At 42.6% G+C, this 17,387-nt stretch overlaps 1 protein-coding gene across 2 annotated transcripts; it reads left to right on the top strand.

Moving 5' to 3' along the window:
- Nucleotides 1-2,327: 2,327 nt before the first annotated feature.
- Nucleotides 2,328-12,154, top strand: CDO1 (cysteine dioxygenase type 1). 2 transcript variants are annotated; one of them, XM_057430838.1, is made up of 6 exons: nucleotides 2,328-2,649; nucleotides 4,854-4,931; nucleotides 7,117-7,274; nucleotides 9,030-9,209; nucleotides 9,463-9,472; nucleotides 11,402-12,154. In XM_057430838.1, exons 1-6 carry the CDS (start codon nucleotides 2,435-2,437, stop codon nucleotides 11,457-11,459), a joined length of 699 nt encoding a protein of 232 aa, XP_057286821.1. In that variant the 5' UTR covers nucleotides 2,328-2,434; the 3' UTR covers nucleotides 11,460-12,154. The 2 variants fall into 2 exon arrangements, with proteins under 2 accessions (XP_057286821.1, XP_057286820.1); XM_057430837.1 differs by lacking the exon at nucleotides 9,463-9,472 and having other exon boundaries at nucleotides 2,339-2,649; nucleotides 9,030-9,199; nucleotides 11,395-12,154.
- The last annotated feature ends 5,233 nt before the right edge of the window (nucleotides 12,155-17,387 follow it).

The raw sequence follows: 17,387 nt of genomic DNA, 5'->3' as shown, positions 1-17,387 counted from the left end.
CATCCTGAAGTCTTCAGACTCAGGCTACATATTCAGGTCCAATACATGGTGCAAAATGTCTAACACTGGAGATCATTAATTCTATCAATCTTAACTGAAAATTTTCCTCAATAGGTTAGGAGAAAAACCCTGTTATCTGCATTCCAGTAGGAGGTGAGGTGCCAATGTGTGCTCTGGCACTTCAGCTGGTCTCTGTTGGAGTGAGATTTCATGTCCAATGATTGCTTGCAATGCTTACACCTGACTTATGGGTAATAGTTGGGTGGTTTGGCATTTGTCCATAAAACAAAGTTTCTGTGGCTAAAGCCCAAACTCACATTTCCCAAGGCAAGATTTTATCTGTCAGGGTATCAACAAGAATGGTTTATTGGTTTCCTTTCTGCCTCTCAAATTTAAGTCATGAGGAATGCAAGAATGACTCACTTTCTGTGTGAACCCTCTGAGGTTCTGTGCTTTCCACAAGGGCTGTGTAATGTGAAATACAGGAAAAATCTTTAGACCTTTAGATGCTTCTCCCCTGAAGCCACAGGCTTGCTCTTTTTCTGTAGCACGATAAATATATATATCCACTTTAGGGACTGTGGTGTTTTATACAGGAGTATGAAGTACCTATGTGTCGTTCTGCAGATGTCATCGCATCTTGCAGATTCAGGAGTACTGAATGTGATTACGTATCTCCTCCAATAAACACCAAGGCCTGCCATCATTAAGCAGAGCTCAACAGCTCATTTATCAGAGAAACAAGATAAGGAGACCCTGATTACAGGAACTAGCAAGTGTAACTCTTGCAGAATTATTTAATGGGATATTTTCTCCTTTAGCTACACAATGGCTGTTATCAGTGCTGGGGTATCCTAGTTGTGTTTCAGAGACTTGGGATGGTCTTAGTTTCTTTCAGACCTCAAAAAGTGCTTGAAATCATCACAGTTCTCTGTTAGACACATGCACACACAAACACAACTTCTTTAAAAAGCGGCAATAATGTTGGCTCTGCTTTCTGTGTTGCAGGAGGGGTTCTGGACCGGTGTCTGGCAATGTAGCTATTCAGTGCATTTATTCATAACTCACTCCAGCGTACTAGACCCCAGCCCACTTAAATCTATGGGAGAATATTCCCAACTGCAGTGGAGCCAGAAGTTCATCCAGCCTTTCAAGTTGTAGCTGTTGTACTCATGGCCCCTCTTTTTCTCACACCTACTTCATGCACAGATCAGGATTAGAGAAGAGAAAGCAGCCACACTAGAAATCACTCACTGTAACTGTCTTTAACGTAATTGCAAACTGCTGCTATGGTGAACACCTTTAGGCCTCAGAGCTACAGCAGACCATACAACCAATCTGCTTACTTCTAGCCCCACAATCATCAGCAGACCTAAATAGCTGAACTCTTTTTTCTTTTCTTTTTTTTTTTTTTTAAGAAAAGATGGATTTCTAAAGCACAATTCTATGATGCATGGTGAATGCGGCTGTCAGAATTCATGATTAATAAACATCCTATTAACAGCTGGACTAGAAATCACAGAATCAAAGAATGGTTATTGTTGGGAGGGACCTTAAAGATCATCTAGTTCCAACCCCCTGACTCCTTTTGTCCCATTCATTACATTTCTAGGTAATGACAGGCCACAGTAGCCTGTCTGCAGAGTGCGCAGTTTTCAAGGAACAGCACTTTCCACAGGCAGGCTGTATTATGTAACCTCCAGCAGCAATTTTCTGTGATACTTTTATACCACTGTGGTTTGTTTTGCTTTTAAATAGAAGCTTCTAAGTGTAGTTTTGTAAGGCTGGGCTCAAATTAATACTTCTCTGCTGCAGCTTATCTGCTTGAAAGCTTCCTCCTCTGTGATACAAGCAACGGAGGCAGCGGTGGACCACACTTCCTAAGCCCCAAAGCTTGTTGAAAGCAGATGAAAATGCACACACGAAGAGGCCTGGCAGGGAGAGGGAGATCTGCGAGGCCATATTCCTTCCACGGGGAATACCAGAGAACCAAACGCTTCCCCGCCCACCCACGATGTGAAAAGCGAGCCTTGCCAGGGTCGCTGGAGGGACTGGCTGTGGTCCGGGAAGGAGGTAGAGTGGGATGCAGGGACAAGGACAAGGACAGGGGCAGTAGCAGGGGAAGAGGCAGAAGGAACAGGGGTAAAGGCAGGAGCAAGGGCAGAGGCAGGGGCAAGGGCAGAGACAGGAGCAGAGGCAGGCGGTGAGGGGCGCGCCCCTGCAGCCGGCTCCGGGTGCCCCCGCCCGCCGGGGTCGGTGGCCCCACTCCCGAGGACGGGGACGGGCACGGTTGGCCGCGGTCCCGCCCGCCGCCGCCTGGCCCCTCCGCCCGCCGGGGCGGTGGCAGGCTCCCGCCGTGCCTCCCAGTACATAAAGGGAGGTGGCGGGGGCCGGCCGTGGGCAGCGGCTGGCGGCGACGAAGCAGCCTGTGCAAATGGAGCTGCCGGCGGTGATGGAGCAGCCGGTGATGATGGAGCAGCCGGTGCAGACGGAGATGTGGAAGGCGCAGAGCCTGGAGGAGCTGATCCGCATCCTCCACCGGCTATTCGCGGAGGACAAAATCTGCGTGGAGGAAGTACAGGCGCTGATGGAGTCGTACGAGAGCAACCCCGAGGAGTGGCTGCAGTACGCTCAGTTCGACCAGTACAGGTACAAACCACGCCGGAGCAGAAAGCCTCCGGTGCCGCGCCGCTCACCGTGCTAGCGGAGCTGGCGGAAGGGCAAAGTCGCGAACGGAGAGGGAGGACCTAGGGGATGCAGAGCAGACGCACCACTACCACCCTCTTCCCCATCCCGACCCGTCCGACGGCCCCTCCGGCAGCGCTCCGACATGGGCAAAGGGCAAAGGCCCCCGGGGGGGTCCGCGGTGGCCAGCGGCGGGGCCGGGCCGGGCCGGGGAGCGGGCGGGGCTGCAGCGGCCAATTGCAGCACCGGCGGGCGCGGGCGGTGGCTGCCCCGCACCCGCTACCGGCAGTATCACGTGTACACCCCCCACCGGCACCGCAGCAGAGCCGGCATGCCGCGGGGGTTGCGCGGCGAGCCGGGGCGCGGAGCAGACCGCACCGACGTGCGTGTTCGGTGTCCGCAGAGGAGCAGGTGCGTGCCCTGCCGCACCGGCGGGGCGGGAGCCGACCGCGCCCCACGCTGCAGCCCCTTACTCCTCTGGGGATTTTTGCTGTTTGCCGGGAGTGAGGCAAATACCCGCGGGGGTTTGGAGTCACTCGGACTTGCTAACAGCTGATTTATCACGGCCATTGGTGACTGCCCCGTCTCAGGTTTCAATATAAATATATTTTATTTGAGCACTTCGTTAAGAAAACAACAAAACTAACCGCAACAAAAAACTCCCAAACTTTTACTTTTAGCCTTACTTTCATGAAACCATCACTCTGGCTTGACTTTTTTAGCCTTCTTTAACCTCGTGTTTGCTATCCTCCATTCGGAATAAAGCACAGAATTTGCAGCAGGACGCAGGAAACTAAGAATCAGAAAAACAAAGTGTGCTAACATTAGAAGTATGTATGGCAGCCATATTTTCTTTTTTATTCCCCCAGCCGAGCCCATACAGAAATAACAGCACTTGAAAGGTTTGGTCAAAATGCCAGAATTGATTGCTTATGTTCTGGCATCACAGGAAAATATGTCTACCTAAAATATGAGCAAAATGTGGATGAGGTGAAAGGCAGCATATAGACATACATGTTATGCTTTTAAAGTAATTTGTTATGAGCCTCCTATCTTGAGTAAAATAGAGTGGTCTTATGGGAAAACTAATTTAAAACTGACATCAGTGCCCTTTCTGTGTGCCCTGCTTGCATCTCCTAGCTGAGAGTGAGGCATCCTGTAATCAGTGTGTTTGCTTTACTTGGCAAAGTAAGGTGCAAATAGTCATAACTAAAGCTGAAATGAAATCAGAAGGTCCAACTGGGTTATTTGCATTAAAACATCTAGAAGCACCAGCCCCAGATCAGAAGAGCTGCACTACAGAAAGTAATGTGTAGAGCAAAATCCCAGTCCCTTCTCAAGTGAACCTTTCAGTATAACAAGACAAGCAGCAACCCAGGGAGGCTTGCAGGGGTGTTCCCTAAAGGGAACAAACGTAAGATGTTGCTATTAAAGATATTTGCAAGCCCTGAGTGCAAATCACAGTCTAGAATATCCCTATCGGTAAAAGCATTCAGAACCAAGCTTATGCCACCTGTAAGATAGCACATGAAAAATCTTTTTAGGAAATCTTGTAGTGATAAACTTTGTTTAGAAGTAGATGCTGGCAGAAGTTATCCCACAGGTGCTTTATCAACACACAAATGCTGCAGTACAAGACACAGAACTTTCAGGATCAGACTAGGAGAACCATGGACAAAAAGCCCAACCTCTTATTTCTTTTTTGGCTTTGTACAAATGAGTGCTGCATAACAGAAGGAAAGCCAAGAATATTTGAAAAGGAAATGCAGAAGAATGTAACCATTTATTTTTCTTGTTCCACTGCAGGCCTCTGTTTCTAATTATAAGCCAGATGCTGAAGTGACTTCATTCAACAACTATTTTGATTTGATCCTGTCTACCACCCTAGTCTCAGACTCACAGTTCCCAGACTCCAATAGTCTATGTAATTCAAAAGCAATATGATTATAAAATATCAAAATTACTTTTTTTCCCCCAGAAAAAAGAACTCTTACCAAAAAATGAAGTTCAAAATACAAGTTTGTTTTTTTTTCCAAGTACAACTTGGCTTTCAAGAAAAGGTAGAAAAAGCATTCTTATACATCACAATCTTCCTTCATAAACATTTGTATGATTTTGTCTTTTGTAGGCATATCAGTACGGTAAAATGCAAACACTTTGTATTTCAGGTATACAAGAAATCTTGTGGACAGTGGAAATGGAAAGTTCAACTTAATGATCTTGTGCTGGGGTGAAGGGCATGGCAGGTTCGTATCCAAAGACTATGGGTTTAGCAAACAGACAAAAAGACACCGTATCTTTCGCTGTCATAAAAAGGAGAAAAATAATCAGCCCTTTGAAAGCTATTGGAAAGCATCTGGAATCAAAGCAGAGGTATTGGTATAGCAGTGCTGAATATTTGCTGTATCTTTTGCAGGTTTGTATGTCATTGACATCTTTAGATCACTCTTTTGGTTTTCTACCAAATCTAACCTTCTCCTCTGTCAGAGGAATTTTTTAGTCCCAGAAATACAGTGGATTCCGTGGGTAGCAGGGACTGTTCAACCAGTTCCATGCAACACTTGGCTGCAGAAGCAGGACTTGGTGGTATTTACATAGTCTTTGTTCTTTGTTTGTAAGGGTGCTTAAATTCTGCCTCTATGACAAGATGAGAAAGGTAGGTTTGGGTCAGGACTGCAGGCTGTGAGGAGAGAAAACCTTTCCAGGAGCACATGGCTTTCTTTAGGTTCACACATCACACCTCTCTCAAAATGGACCACACTGCTGATGTGGCCTCCTGAGTTGTATACACAGATGGTATCCTACGTTGTTTAGTCTTACAAATGTGAGGGCAGGATCTGTCCCTTGGAGGTCTTTCACAAAATTTTGGCTAAAATAAAATATGGAATAAAAAAACTTGCAGGTTTTGACTTATTATTCTCACATATAAATAGAAAACCTAATGAGATGTTGGACCATTTTTTTGTTTGTTTTAATTGAGCGTGCAATTGAGCATTTACAGTATTATCTAGGGGATGCCATGATGTCATACTCAGAGGCATATAGGAATTGACCCCATCACCTCTAATCCTTCCAGGCTATGCCCCCAAAGCCTGTAATTTATGTCAAGCTGTGTTTGGGTTGAATGAGCATTTGCTAGAGCTAAACTGGACAGAAGGATATAAGGAAGAATATAAGGATGTAAGGAAGAAGTTCTTCACTATGAGGGTGGTGAGGCACTGGAACAGGTTGCCCAAGGAAGTGCTAATGTTCCACCCCTGGTACCCCTGGTAGTGATCAAGGCCAGGTTGGACAGATCTTAGGGTGACATGGTCTGGTGTGAGGCGTCCCTTCCCATGGCAGGGGGATTGCAACTGAGTGATCCTAAGGTCCTTTCCAACCCAAACCATTCTGTGATTCTATGATTCTATGACTAAGACCACAAGTTGGTTTTGCTTCCTGCATGAGGAGGATCAGGTTGTTCTCATGGCTTGTGGAAGGAGCGTGACAATGTGGCATTTGTGAATTGCTCTGTGCCTGAAGCAACCTCTGCTCTCTTGGCATCTCACATTTGTTTACTGGAAACAGTAATGAACAAGAACCAAGTTTTTGACTGAAACCCATTAGCACTGTATTTCTGGGAGAATCAAATTCTCCCTTTTCTGTCCCCCTGGATGAGTGGAGGGCTCTCTCTTCTAATCACATTGACTTCTGTAACAGGACTCTACTTAAAATGCCCAAACAAGCCTGAACTACTTATCTAGCCTGTATGTCTCCAAATGTAGCAATTAAAACATACTTCAGATCAAGCAAGCAGACAAATCATACCAGATCCTGCTGTTTTGTTCATGTTTTGCCAAACTAGAGAAATTAACAGCTTACTGGAGCTGGTTGTACTTAGTACTACCAGAGCAAGAGGTACAGCACTTTTTTTTACTCAACAGATGTCTGTGCACTCCAGCAGTAAGGAGACCATAGAAATTAAGCAGAAGTAGCTCATTTCTCCCACAGTTTAGGATCTGCAAATATCAGGTATACTTGCAAGCTTATACCAGCCTCTGCCTGAGGTCATTTTGTTTCTTGACCACTGAGAGTTTTTGTGTTCTGAAGACTTTTTCTGTCCTCCTCCCTCCTCCAGGCTTCCTTTGTATTTCTCTGTGCAAAGCCATAGATGATTGAACAACATCTGACTCTCCTCCAAGTGCTGCTGTATGCGAGCTTATCACAATGCATTTCCACCATAGGAGTTTTAAGTAGGTTAAGTAGGCATGCCTTAGCGACTGTGTTGGAATGTTTTTTTCCTAAGACTTTTGTGCATGACCTGTGTGCAACAGCACTTGATTCTACGGCTGTGTCCATATGCAATATGCTATACCATCTGTCCTGAAATTGCTGTACTAAAATTGACTATGTACATCACACTGAGTTTGGTTATTCCTTTCGGGTGTATAGCAGCATCCATGATCACACCGACTCACACTGCTTTATGAAGATCCTCCAGGGAAATCTAAAGGAGACTCTGTTCGAATGGCCTGAGAAAAAAGGGAATGGTGAAATGATTAAGAAATCAGAACGAGTTTTGAGGGAAAATCAGTGTGCCTACATTAATGGTAAGTTGTTAAGCTTGTTTTGACAACTGCCGATCCATGACTTATTCCTAACAGAACAGTTCATCTGCTTTCTAGTTTCCTACCTTTAACAGCGTAATACTAATGGCTTTATGCACAGTTTAGGAATGTGACTATCTAGATTCTACACAAATGTGTTCAGTAAACCAAACAAAACCATGTTCTTTTAACTCACTCTTAAGACACTGCAGCAATCGCTTGATACTTATATAAGCTGGGTATCTCCTCTAAACCAAGCAGCCTTCAGCATTGTGTCCCTAATGTCTCTCTGAAATTACTTGGGACAGGGGTTCTCAGACTCAGTTGGGTTTTCCTGCCTAAGCAGATCTTTCCAGTGCAAGCAATTGCACCCTGTGTGCATCTGATCTAAAGATTCCTTGGTTGTTTTAAACAAATTTGGTATCCAATTCTCTCAGGCGGTTTGGATCTCTGCCATATTTTGTAACAGATGTTTTGATTTCAAAGAAACAGGTAAAACAAGTAGAAGGAAAACACTGAGTGTTGATGGCCTGAGCTACTTCAATAGTGGGTGACCTTCATGCTTCTCTTGCATGCTTCTTGATTGCTCTGTAATTTATATTTAAGGTTAGAACCCACAGTGTTTATTTGAGTTTCCCACTGGATGAGCACAGATTTAGGACTTTTTTTCCCCTATTTTCCACTATTTAGGTAAACTATGTTAACAACACTTAGGGCTTACACTTCAAACGTATCAGAGTTAAGAGTGTACTCAAGATTCTCAGAGTATCATGCCTGTGTTGCACTATACAGGTCCAGGTATTATATAGCATATTAATTCTATTAATTCAAGTACAAAGGCCTTAGTTGTTTTTATAGCAGGGTCATAAGTTTAAATTCCAGGTCTTTTAAGTAACTCAAAAACTCAACTTCAGTGTAGAATGGAAATTATTTGTTTCATAGATGTGATTCTTCATACCTTACATTTTTATGTAACAGCTCGGTTTCTACTCCACCATCACAGAATGTGCCGTTACTTCGTTAGTAACCACATGACAGACAGTGAACAGATGTGTTCAGTTATACTTGCTATTCAGCTAAGCTTGGAAGTATGCCAGTCACTACTAATTTGTCACCTTAGTCAAAAAAGCAGACAAATGAAAAGCCTGTTCTCCAAACTAATAAACTGGAAGGATTAATTGGGAAACAGATGCCTGTAGAGAAGACAATTACTTCTCTGTCTAGAAGTGCAGACCCCAAATACACGTAGCTGACTTTTAATTTGACTGATGTCCTTGTTTCCAGGCTAAGAGCTGGCAGTACGAAAACTTCTTCCCTGTAAAACATCTTGCTAATTTTTAGAAACACAAACCTTCCTGCTTTTGGAGGAAGCTTCCTCCTCGGAACAGCAGCATCTCCTGGGAAAGCAAATAAACTTGAAGCCCTTTGGGAGTGATAGCTAGAAAACTAGTGACAGCATGCCCTTCCTTAAGTTTCTCTGGGTTTCTGTTGGCCTTTATCCTGTAGAAGATAATCCAGAAGTTGCATGAAGTATGGAGAGCAATAACGTACGTTGAATTACCACTGCATTTAGGAATCTGTGCTGGAGAACAGCAGTCAAATTCACTGTACTCAGTTACTTGTTGCCCATAAAAATGCAGGCATGCCTGAGGGGCTTGCTTATAAGTTTCTGTTCAGAAAGCAGTTTTCCAGGTGTCTGAGACCTCATCACATCTTCTCAGTAACACAGCCTCTTGTCTCATGTCCTTGCTGGTGTAGACTCCATTGGCCTGCACCGTGTGGAGAACATCAGCCACACAGAGTCTGCCGTTAGCCTGCATTTGTACAGCCCGCCCTTTGACAGCTGTAACACCTTTGATCAGAGGACTGGACACAAGCACAAAGTCAAGATGACCTTCTACAGCCAGTTTGGGGAAAGGACTCATTGTGTAAGTATGAGTTGACACGCTGCCCACCTGGCCCTGTGCTATCTGTCCCTGTGGGGACAAGGGCGAGGACCTGTCCTCCTACCTACCCAGGGCAGAGCACCAGTGCCCCGGGACAGGCAGAAGGAAGGTCCAGCAGCCCTGCCTTTCCTGGGGCATCCCCATCTAGGACCAGCATAAAACTTGTTTCCAATACTACCTGATTTGTTGGTTTGCACTTCCCCCGTGTGGAACTGGCTGCTTTGTAGCTTCCTCCCCTTCACCAGCAGGAAATCAGTTCCAAGCAGAGAGGGGGATTACTGAGAATTCTGTCAATAGCTAAGTATCTTCAGGCAGAAAATGATAGTAAATACAAGCCAGCCAATGGAAAACTGTGAAGCAGATACATTGTTTTGGCCAGCTTAAGTCATGTGTAACGTTTCCTGCCAAAACTGTTCTGCCAAAAAGCAGCGCATTTCAAGTCATTAGTTCAAAACCTTGTAACCTACTGCAAAGAATTTTTAATAGATTTAATTGAATTCTTTGAAACAAAAACTTTGACACAGAAAGACATTCTCTGAGAGTAAAAGCAGGCCTTTTGGCTATCGGCTGCATTCTTGAGCAGTGGCGGGATATTTTATTTGGATAGAAAAGCAGTCTTAAGATTGGTTTTGGGGAAACTAGCTAGGACATCTGGGAGAGTTTAATCAGGTTTCTTTTAGCGCTCTTCCATGCATTGAGAAACATAACTACTTACACAGGAAGAAAAGACAGATTCTTGATGTTCAGCCACAGACGTTCAAGGACTGTTTGGTTTTGTTAGATACAGAGCAATTTCACCTTTCACTGAAGCCAGAAATTCAGTGCTCGGGCGTTTCCCAGAGTGAGCTTTTAGTAAGACACAGCTGAAGTTCTACATAATTGACAAGTACCATGTAGATTATTTCTTTGGAGCTTATCGCGTTACATGATTTACCAAACAACTGAAACACAAACTTTGACCTTCCCGAGTTTGAAGGGTCTTTGAGAAAGTAAATTTAAATTTGTAATTCAGATTTTAGAGGAAAATTAACATGGAAAAATGCTGAACAAAATTCATGCAAGAGTTCAATGTTTGCTTGCTTTGTTTTTGTTTTAAGTATTTATTAAATACGAGGTATGTCCAATAACAAGCAAGACCAGATGTTTTGATTTGGGCCATTTTCTTCCTCTTGATGTGTAACTATCTAGCAGCGCTTTTACCTTTTGTGTGAAACCAGATCTGGCTTTCAGGAAGGAGGTAAATCCTAGCCATTGTGTCTCTTTCATGAATTCCTGTAAATGGAATTCCAGTAAGGGGGAAAGAGGTACTGAGTCTGAGCCATACCGCTGCCTGAAATGACTTCACACTACAAAAACCTTCTGGTCTCAGTGAGGGTTTCTGGAAATCTGACTGGAAAATCAAATTTTCTTCTGCTTACCAGATCTCAAAAGGATGTAGGAAAACACAGAGCTCTAAGTTAAAAACACAGAAAGAGTAATGTAAAATATACTGGTGTATTTTACGCTTTACGAGTGAAATATCTGCCTACCTAAAGCACGTTCAGTACTTGCTCTTTGTCATAAATTTTTTTGCAGGTAAACCACACAGCTAAATCCCTAGTGGCTTCTGGCCACAATGAAGTCTTAGTTAACTAACTCTCCAGTAAATACATAATAAATTATATAGGCCTACTAATTATTATGGTATGTAGCATGTCCAGGGACTTCCCACAGAAGTAACTATTTACACAGTTTGGGTACAAGCCATGGGAACACCAATGTGAAAGTTCACTGATGGGAAACTGATTTTGTCTTGGATGTCACAGCACATCAATTCCTACTGCCCAGAATTTTGCTGGGGTAGGAGGTCTCTTTCTGCAGCCTGTCTTCCAAGCTGGATTTTCAAGCAGTTTCTGTAAAATGAAGTAGGGCGAAGTACTGGGGAGAGAAGATAGTCTGAAGGAGGAAGCACTCCTCCACTGTCCCTTCTGCCATGGGCTTACCTGTGGTCACACAGACTCAATGGACAGAGTGACTTTCTCAGGTGTCCTCTATCAAGCTCTGTAGTACTAAATATAAATGCATTAAGTATTTTAAGGTACTGAGCTGCTCTGGGAATTAAGGCCCCTGCTGAGAAAATGAGGCAGGTGGTGTCTGTCTCTTTCCCTAAAACAGTTACCTCTCTTCTTTCCTTTTAGGCAACAGCAGTGCCACAGGAGAACAACTGAGAAGCACCAGCATGCATTTGCGTGAGACCTGCTGAATGTTTAACTGGGGACAGAAGACTTGCATGGCTAAGGCTAGCAGCCAGCTATATTTCTATACCTTGTACATAGGAGTACACTAGGGCAGCTTCCAAGCCATCCGCATTTCCCCCGAGCAAATGCTGATTATGGGACACTAAGATAACTAGTGCCATAAACTACTTGAGAGGTTAGATGCCTTTTCTTAGGCTTTTGTCAGAATTAAGTAGTTTGTTTTCTGATTCTAGCCTCCTTTTAATTCCACTTCTGATACCACACTGCGAATATCAGAAATAGGGTTTATAAACATCATTTGACACTACTTAATAGGTGCATCAGTATGTATGCTCTCAATGTAATTAATAACTATATAAACTTCTAAGCTTCCAGTCACTTGTGCCTATGGGGATTACACTAGATACAACTAACAGCAGCTTCCTGTTTTTTTTAATTAAGCCTTTTAGGTTTTAGTGCTGTACGCCATTTTAATAGTTTTGTGCATTTTTTACTTTTTGTTTTTTAGAATTTTATTTGTCAGATCTTGCTCTAAATAGGAGCAGTGAAATGCTTCATGCACAATGATTTTCAAAACTGGGCAGAGATTTAGGTTTTTAATAAGACTAATCATACTTAATTCAGCTAATGTCCAGTTTCCAGCATATTCCATATAGCTACTGAAGAAGGTAACTGAAATAAAACTGGATTTGTTCACAGATTTCAAGTTTTCAGCTTTTTTTCTCCTGGCAACTAAAATATTCATCACACTTTCTGAAAATCCACATTCTTCATGAACATCTAAGTCCTTTCCAAGCAATGCACTATTAGAAGAGGCTTTAGAAAGTTGGAAATATTTCAAACATGCAAAGAATCCTGATCCCAATTAAGTTGGTGGGAGTTTTGCGTTTGAGTTCACTGATGCTTAGTTTTATCATCCAGATTTAGTTGTAAGGAAAGAACCATCTCTAATTAAACATACCAAAATCAGAAAAGCTGCCTGCACGGGGATTATAATAAATTATATTAATTATATTATATTATATTATATTATATTTATTTTATTATATTATATATATTTTTATATATATTCTGTCTATATATTTAATGCAGCTAATAACATACGACAAGTAGAGAACATGGAGCTCGCCTCCTAGTCTCATAGGTGACTGCAGGTTACTCCAGCAGCAGTTTAACAATATCCTTTTTAGATGTCACATACTTCCCTCCATATTGACAAGCATGGAAAATATTACTTTGTGAGTAAATATTTCCAGGAAGGCTGTGTCAAATTAAAAAAAAAAGTGAAATAAAAAGTTTGAGCAGTATCATAGTTTTTAAATGAACCTGTGCTCTTGGGCTGTGATAACTCCTTGAAGGCCAGGGGCAAGAGGGGAAAGATGGAGAAAGGGAGTGTGGAAGGAAAAGGAGGGCCTAAAGGCAAAAGAACAGAGATAAGCATCAGCAGTAACTGGGGACTGTCTGCATGAGGTGGACCTGGAGTCTGTGCGAAAGACAGGTCAAGGTAACGTGCAGCCCAAAACTGGAAGAAGCATTAGTAGCAGTGGCACTGCAAACACGAAGAATCCGCTGTGCTTTCCCTGGGATACAGAATACCCCAGGGTTTAGCACGTTTCTGTCTCATTCACTCTGAACCAGATCCTGAAAAATCTTGTCAAGGATTGGGATGGAGCATCTTAATTTGTCATGGCTGGAACTGTTACGGGAGTGTTGCAGCACCAGAGGTGAATGGAAGCTGGCAGTCCAGCCATCCCACTCAGGCAAGGTCACCTAGAGCAGGTAGCTCAGGACTATGTCAAGTTGGGGTTTGACTATCTCCAAGGATGAAGGCATGACAGCCTCTCTGGGCACCAGTGTTTGATCACCCTCACAGTGAAAAAAGCCTTATGTTTAGACAGAATGCCTTGTATTTCAGTTTGCACACACTACCTCTTGCTCTCCTCCCCCTTCTCACAGGAAGTGAGCCATTTCACTTAACTAGTTTCAAATATAGCATATTTATCATGGTTTTGCTTACTAGGTAAAATTAAAGAATGAGCCAAACAGCTTGTATATCACAGGTTCAGTCAGATCAGGCGAACTGGAGAGATCAGAGAGGCAGCCAAGAGGCCTAGCAGCAATAACAACGGCTAGCTGTACCAAGACCCATTGATACAAAAATTTAGACAGTTCTCCAGCTAGCCACACACATGCCCAGCAAGTGAGACAGAAGAAATAAAAGCAAAAAAGAACATAATTATTTACCCAAGCTGTCCCAAACACTGTTTAGCCATGGTAAACATGGTATCATATGTTGCGTAAAATAATACAAGAATTTCAATGTTTCAGAACAAGGTACTTACCATGTTCTTATGTGTGCAGTAACAGAAACAAAAAGGGGTAGCCTATCTGACATAAAGGACACAAATACAGGAAACCTTGAGAGAAATGCCTGATTGAGTCTAGAATCCTTAGAACACATACCACAGCCACCACCTTTGCCACTCCCTAAGCACTACCTATGCATCTTGTGCTCTGTACAGCACAAGCACAAAGCTAGTATCTACCAAAAGCAGTATTTAATTCATAAGTATCAACTGATACAATGAGAAATAGTCACCTTTTCACTTGCACATATATGTTCACATAACTTGTGCTGGTTTAAAACATAGAAAACATAAGAACAAAATAATATTCATACGTTATTATGGGTGAACAGCCAAGGTATTAAACTTTTTAGCATATGGAAGTCCTTGAGCTTTAAAACAGTGCTAACTGGCCAACTGATGCGGTAGCAATATGTGACTATTAGCTTTCACCGGGCTATGAACATGTTTAGTGCTTCATATGCTTTCATCTGAGAAGGTAGTAGTGAGCTGTTTCACTGTAAATTGAAGAGAGTTCAGCATTTACCTGGGTTACAGCTAAGATCCATAAGTGGTAAGAGATACTGCCTTAAACCATTAATACTACTAAATCATTCAGGCTGGCAACAGCAGGAGGAATTCAGTCTATGATCTGGTACATTAACTGAGATTTCAATGAAGGAGCTTCAGTAGGAAAACATAGCAAGACAAAGTAATGCCAGGAGTGGATTGAAGTGCAGTATTTACATGAATTCCTCAAAATGCAAAAAGGTTAGGTCATTTTGGCTTTGTTTCGGAAGAAAAGTCTTCTATCAAAATCATAGTTTACATGGGAAGGCTCTGTAGCAAAGAGTCCCTGGGAAGGCATAGGCCATATGCAAGGGAAAAGCTGACAACAGGGATTCTTTGGGGAATGGAATGCTATTGCATCCTTTGTAGCTGTGGCTGATGAGGACAAGATTCACAGAAACTCAGGACACTTGTTCTGGGAATATTCACCTCTGTATAACTAGCAGGTGAGCAGCTTTTTGTCTCCCCATACTGACATGAATGTAGGGAGCTCTGAAGCCCCTAACAGGAATCATTGCTCAGAGAGCAATAAACTGCATAAACAGTTTCTAATGTTCTTTCAGATAACTGAACCTTGAGTCTAACTCGGCATACACTAATTGGTTCGATTTGTTTCTTCTGCCGGGGTAACACTTTGTTAAGTCTCTTGATGTTTGAGCATTATTATTCTTTACTGTTGATGTACAGAGGAACACAGCAGAATCAAAATCCACCCTATATATAACCCTGCTTCCATTACAAAGCTTTTTCCCTAAACCACAAAGATACAAGATGTGCTATTCACCAGCTAATCCATATATTATTTTTTCACACTCCTCTCATGGTCAACAGAAAGCTGTGTTGCAAGACTATAGCCTTCTTGAGGTTAAAAGAGGTGACTTGCCTACAGTGACTGCAGAGAAAAGGAGAGTGACATGAAGCTCAGTATTTTTCAGCCATGCTATGTATTCTGCTCTTACCAGTTTAGCTCATGAAAGACTTTGCTGTCCTTAAATGTCAGAGTCTCTCACGTTCTGGGATGGACAGTAGCTCCAGCCTGTCTGGTAAAGGACCCAAAACCACCATGGACGGATTGTGCAAGTTTTCAAGACCAGCTCTGACCCTTTTAGCCCATATAGCTTTATTCACTGTTAGATCTCAAACGTTTGAATCCTCTGGGTACTTTACACTGCACTGTTTTTCTTCAGAGATGGGTGATCCCCAAATAGAGATCTCCTAACCTAACTGATCTTTTCTGCATGCTACTCAAGAAATATCTGGGCCATTTTTTAACAAATAATGAAACATCTTATGTCTTTTACAGATGTGTTTCCTGTTTGCTTTTACTCTCCAATTTCCTAAAAACCTTCAGTAGAGACAGATAAGTACATTGGTTCCTCTTAAAGACTAATTTCTTGACATCTGAGGTGTGCCTCCCTCCTGTTCAGAGGAATGTACAGTTTTAAAATCACTCTTATTCGCACTTCACTTCCCAGTAGGAAAAAAAGATCCTTTTCTGAACCACAAAGATAAAGTGTTTCCTGACCCATGCTTTGGTTTAATTTTCATGCCCATGTAGCTCTTTGTTTTAGATGTATATTCTTGCAGGGCCCTGTGGTCTCCCAGGTTTAGTTTAGCCAACTATTACCAGCAATGGTGAAGAACATTGTAAAACATGATGGCTAAATGTGAATTAATGCATTTCTTAGAAGATGCAACTTCATTAACCTGTTCACTTAATTCATAATCGTTTGAAAAATGTCATAAGAGGATTATGTGGCACATGCTGCTCTGATCTGTCCAGTTTCCCTGAGATACACATGAATCATAAAGTTACCATGAGTGAAAAATATATTCCCCAACCAGAGAGCAAAACTTCTGATCCAAAACAAGGTCTACCTCCAGTTCTCTGCTCCCATTAAGGATTCAGATTCAGAGCCTCAGTATCTCTGACTTTTATTTTATTTGGTTGGTTGTTTTGTTGAGGTTTTTTTAAATCACACTGTGAATGCAAAGTGTTTGATTTTCTTTGTAAATCACTGCCACTGAAAGGAGGAGCCAGAAAAAGAAAGCCTCTCTCCAGCCCCTGTAGCACATCACTTGTTTGCAACAAGCACTCTGATGAAATAAGCATGCAGAAAAATGTTTATTCCCTTGTGTCTACCTGCAGGCAAGTACAGAGCTTTGCCCTTAAGAGAACTGCAGAACAGCTCTGTGAATGCTTCGTGCTAGGGGCAGAGATGTCCTATCAATCACTGAGGACGGCCCTGAAAGTGCATGTCCTCAGCATAAGGACAGGCAAACCCGAGGACCAGGAATAGCTCTGGAGATTAGAGAACTACCCTGTAAATGCTGAGAGCCTGTTGCTACTACAAAGATCAAGTTCGTTTGAGGTCTGGTTACATACAGTTATAGAAGCCATAGCTTGACCCTTTCACTGGAATACTGATAAACCTCCTGGGAGGCACTCAAACCCACAGTGTATAGCTATTCCTCTCTTGTAGGGTAGGGCTCTGAATGGGCCTTGTACTGCTGATGTGAGACTATTTACCTAGCATATTCATTGGGAAAGAAAATGCATTTGTAAAAGCTTGCTTCAAAAGAAATACGCAAAATAGCCCTGTTTAAACTCAGAGGCTAAAGGAAGCCTTATCACCTTTTTGGGCTAGAACTTTATCCAGTATAGGTTGGAACAGCAATGCTGTCATCAACAGACTTACAATGTTTTACTGGTTGAAACAATGGCTCTTATTTTAAGCCTTTACTGGGACTGAGTGTTTAGTCCTGGTTATGTTTATTGCTTGAGATTTCAAACTGTGGCCCTCCCTGAATGTGGTTACTTATGAGCCTGAGAAAAGCTTAAACTTCCAGTGTTTCATGTTGGCCACGAGTACGCAGTACTAGAGCTTCCAGACAACAGGCAAGTGTGAGAGGAAAAGTGTCTTCCTACATCATTGCATAAATTAAAACTAGTAGCATGTTTCTCTGCTTTTGCACTTCATTGCTTCATCACAACATAAACTCAGATTAAGGAGGTAA

This window comes from Pezoporus wallicus, unplaced genomic scaffold (genome assembly GCF_028554395.1).
Source record: "Pezoporus wallicus isolate ANWC-B61680 ecotype Strahan unplaced genomic scaffold, APGP_CSIRO_Pwel_v1 contig_7000, whole genome shotgun sequence".
Taxonomy (NCBI): domain Eukaryota; kingdom Metazoa; phylum Chordata; class Aves; order Psittaciformes; family Psittacidae; genus Pezoporus; species Pezoporus wallicus.
This window is presented reverse-complemented; position numbering and strand designations above follow the sequence as displayed.

Coding starts and splice junctions, on each gene's coding strand:
- CDO1 (XM_057430838.1), top strand. CDS start 2,435: ATGGAGCTGCCGGCGGTGATGGAGCAGCCGGTGATGATGGAGCAGCCG. Junction 2,650..4,853: donor GCTCAGTTCGACCAGTACAG/GTACAAACCACG, acceptor TTTGTATTTCAG/GTATACAAGAAATCTTGTGG. Junction 7,275..9,029: donor TCAGTGTGCCTACATTAATG/GTAAGTTGTTAA, acceptor TTGCTGGTGTAG/ACTCCATTGGCCTGCACCGT.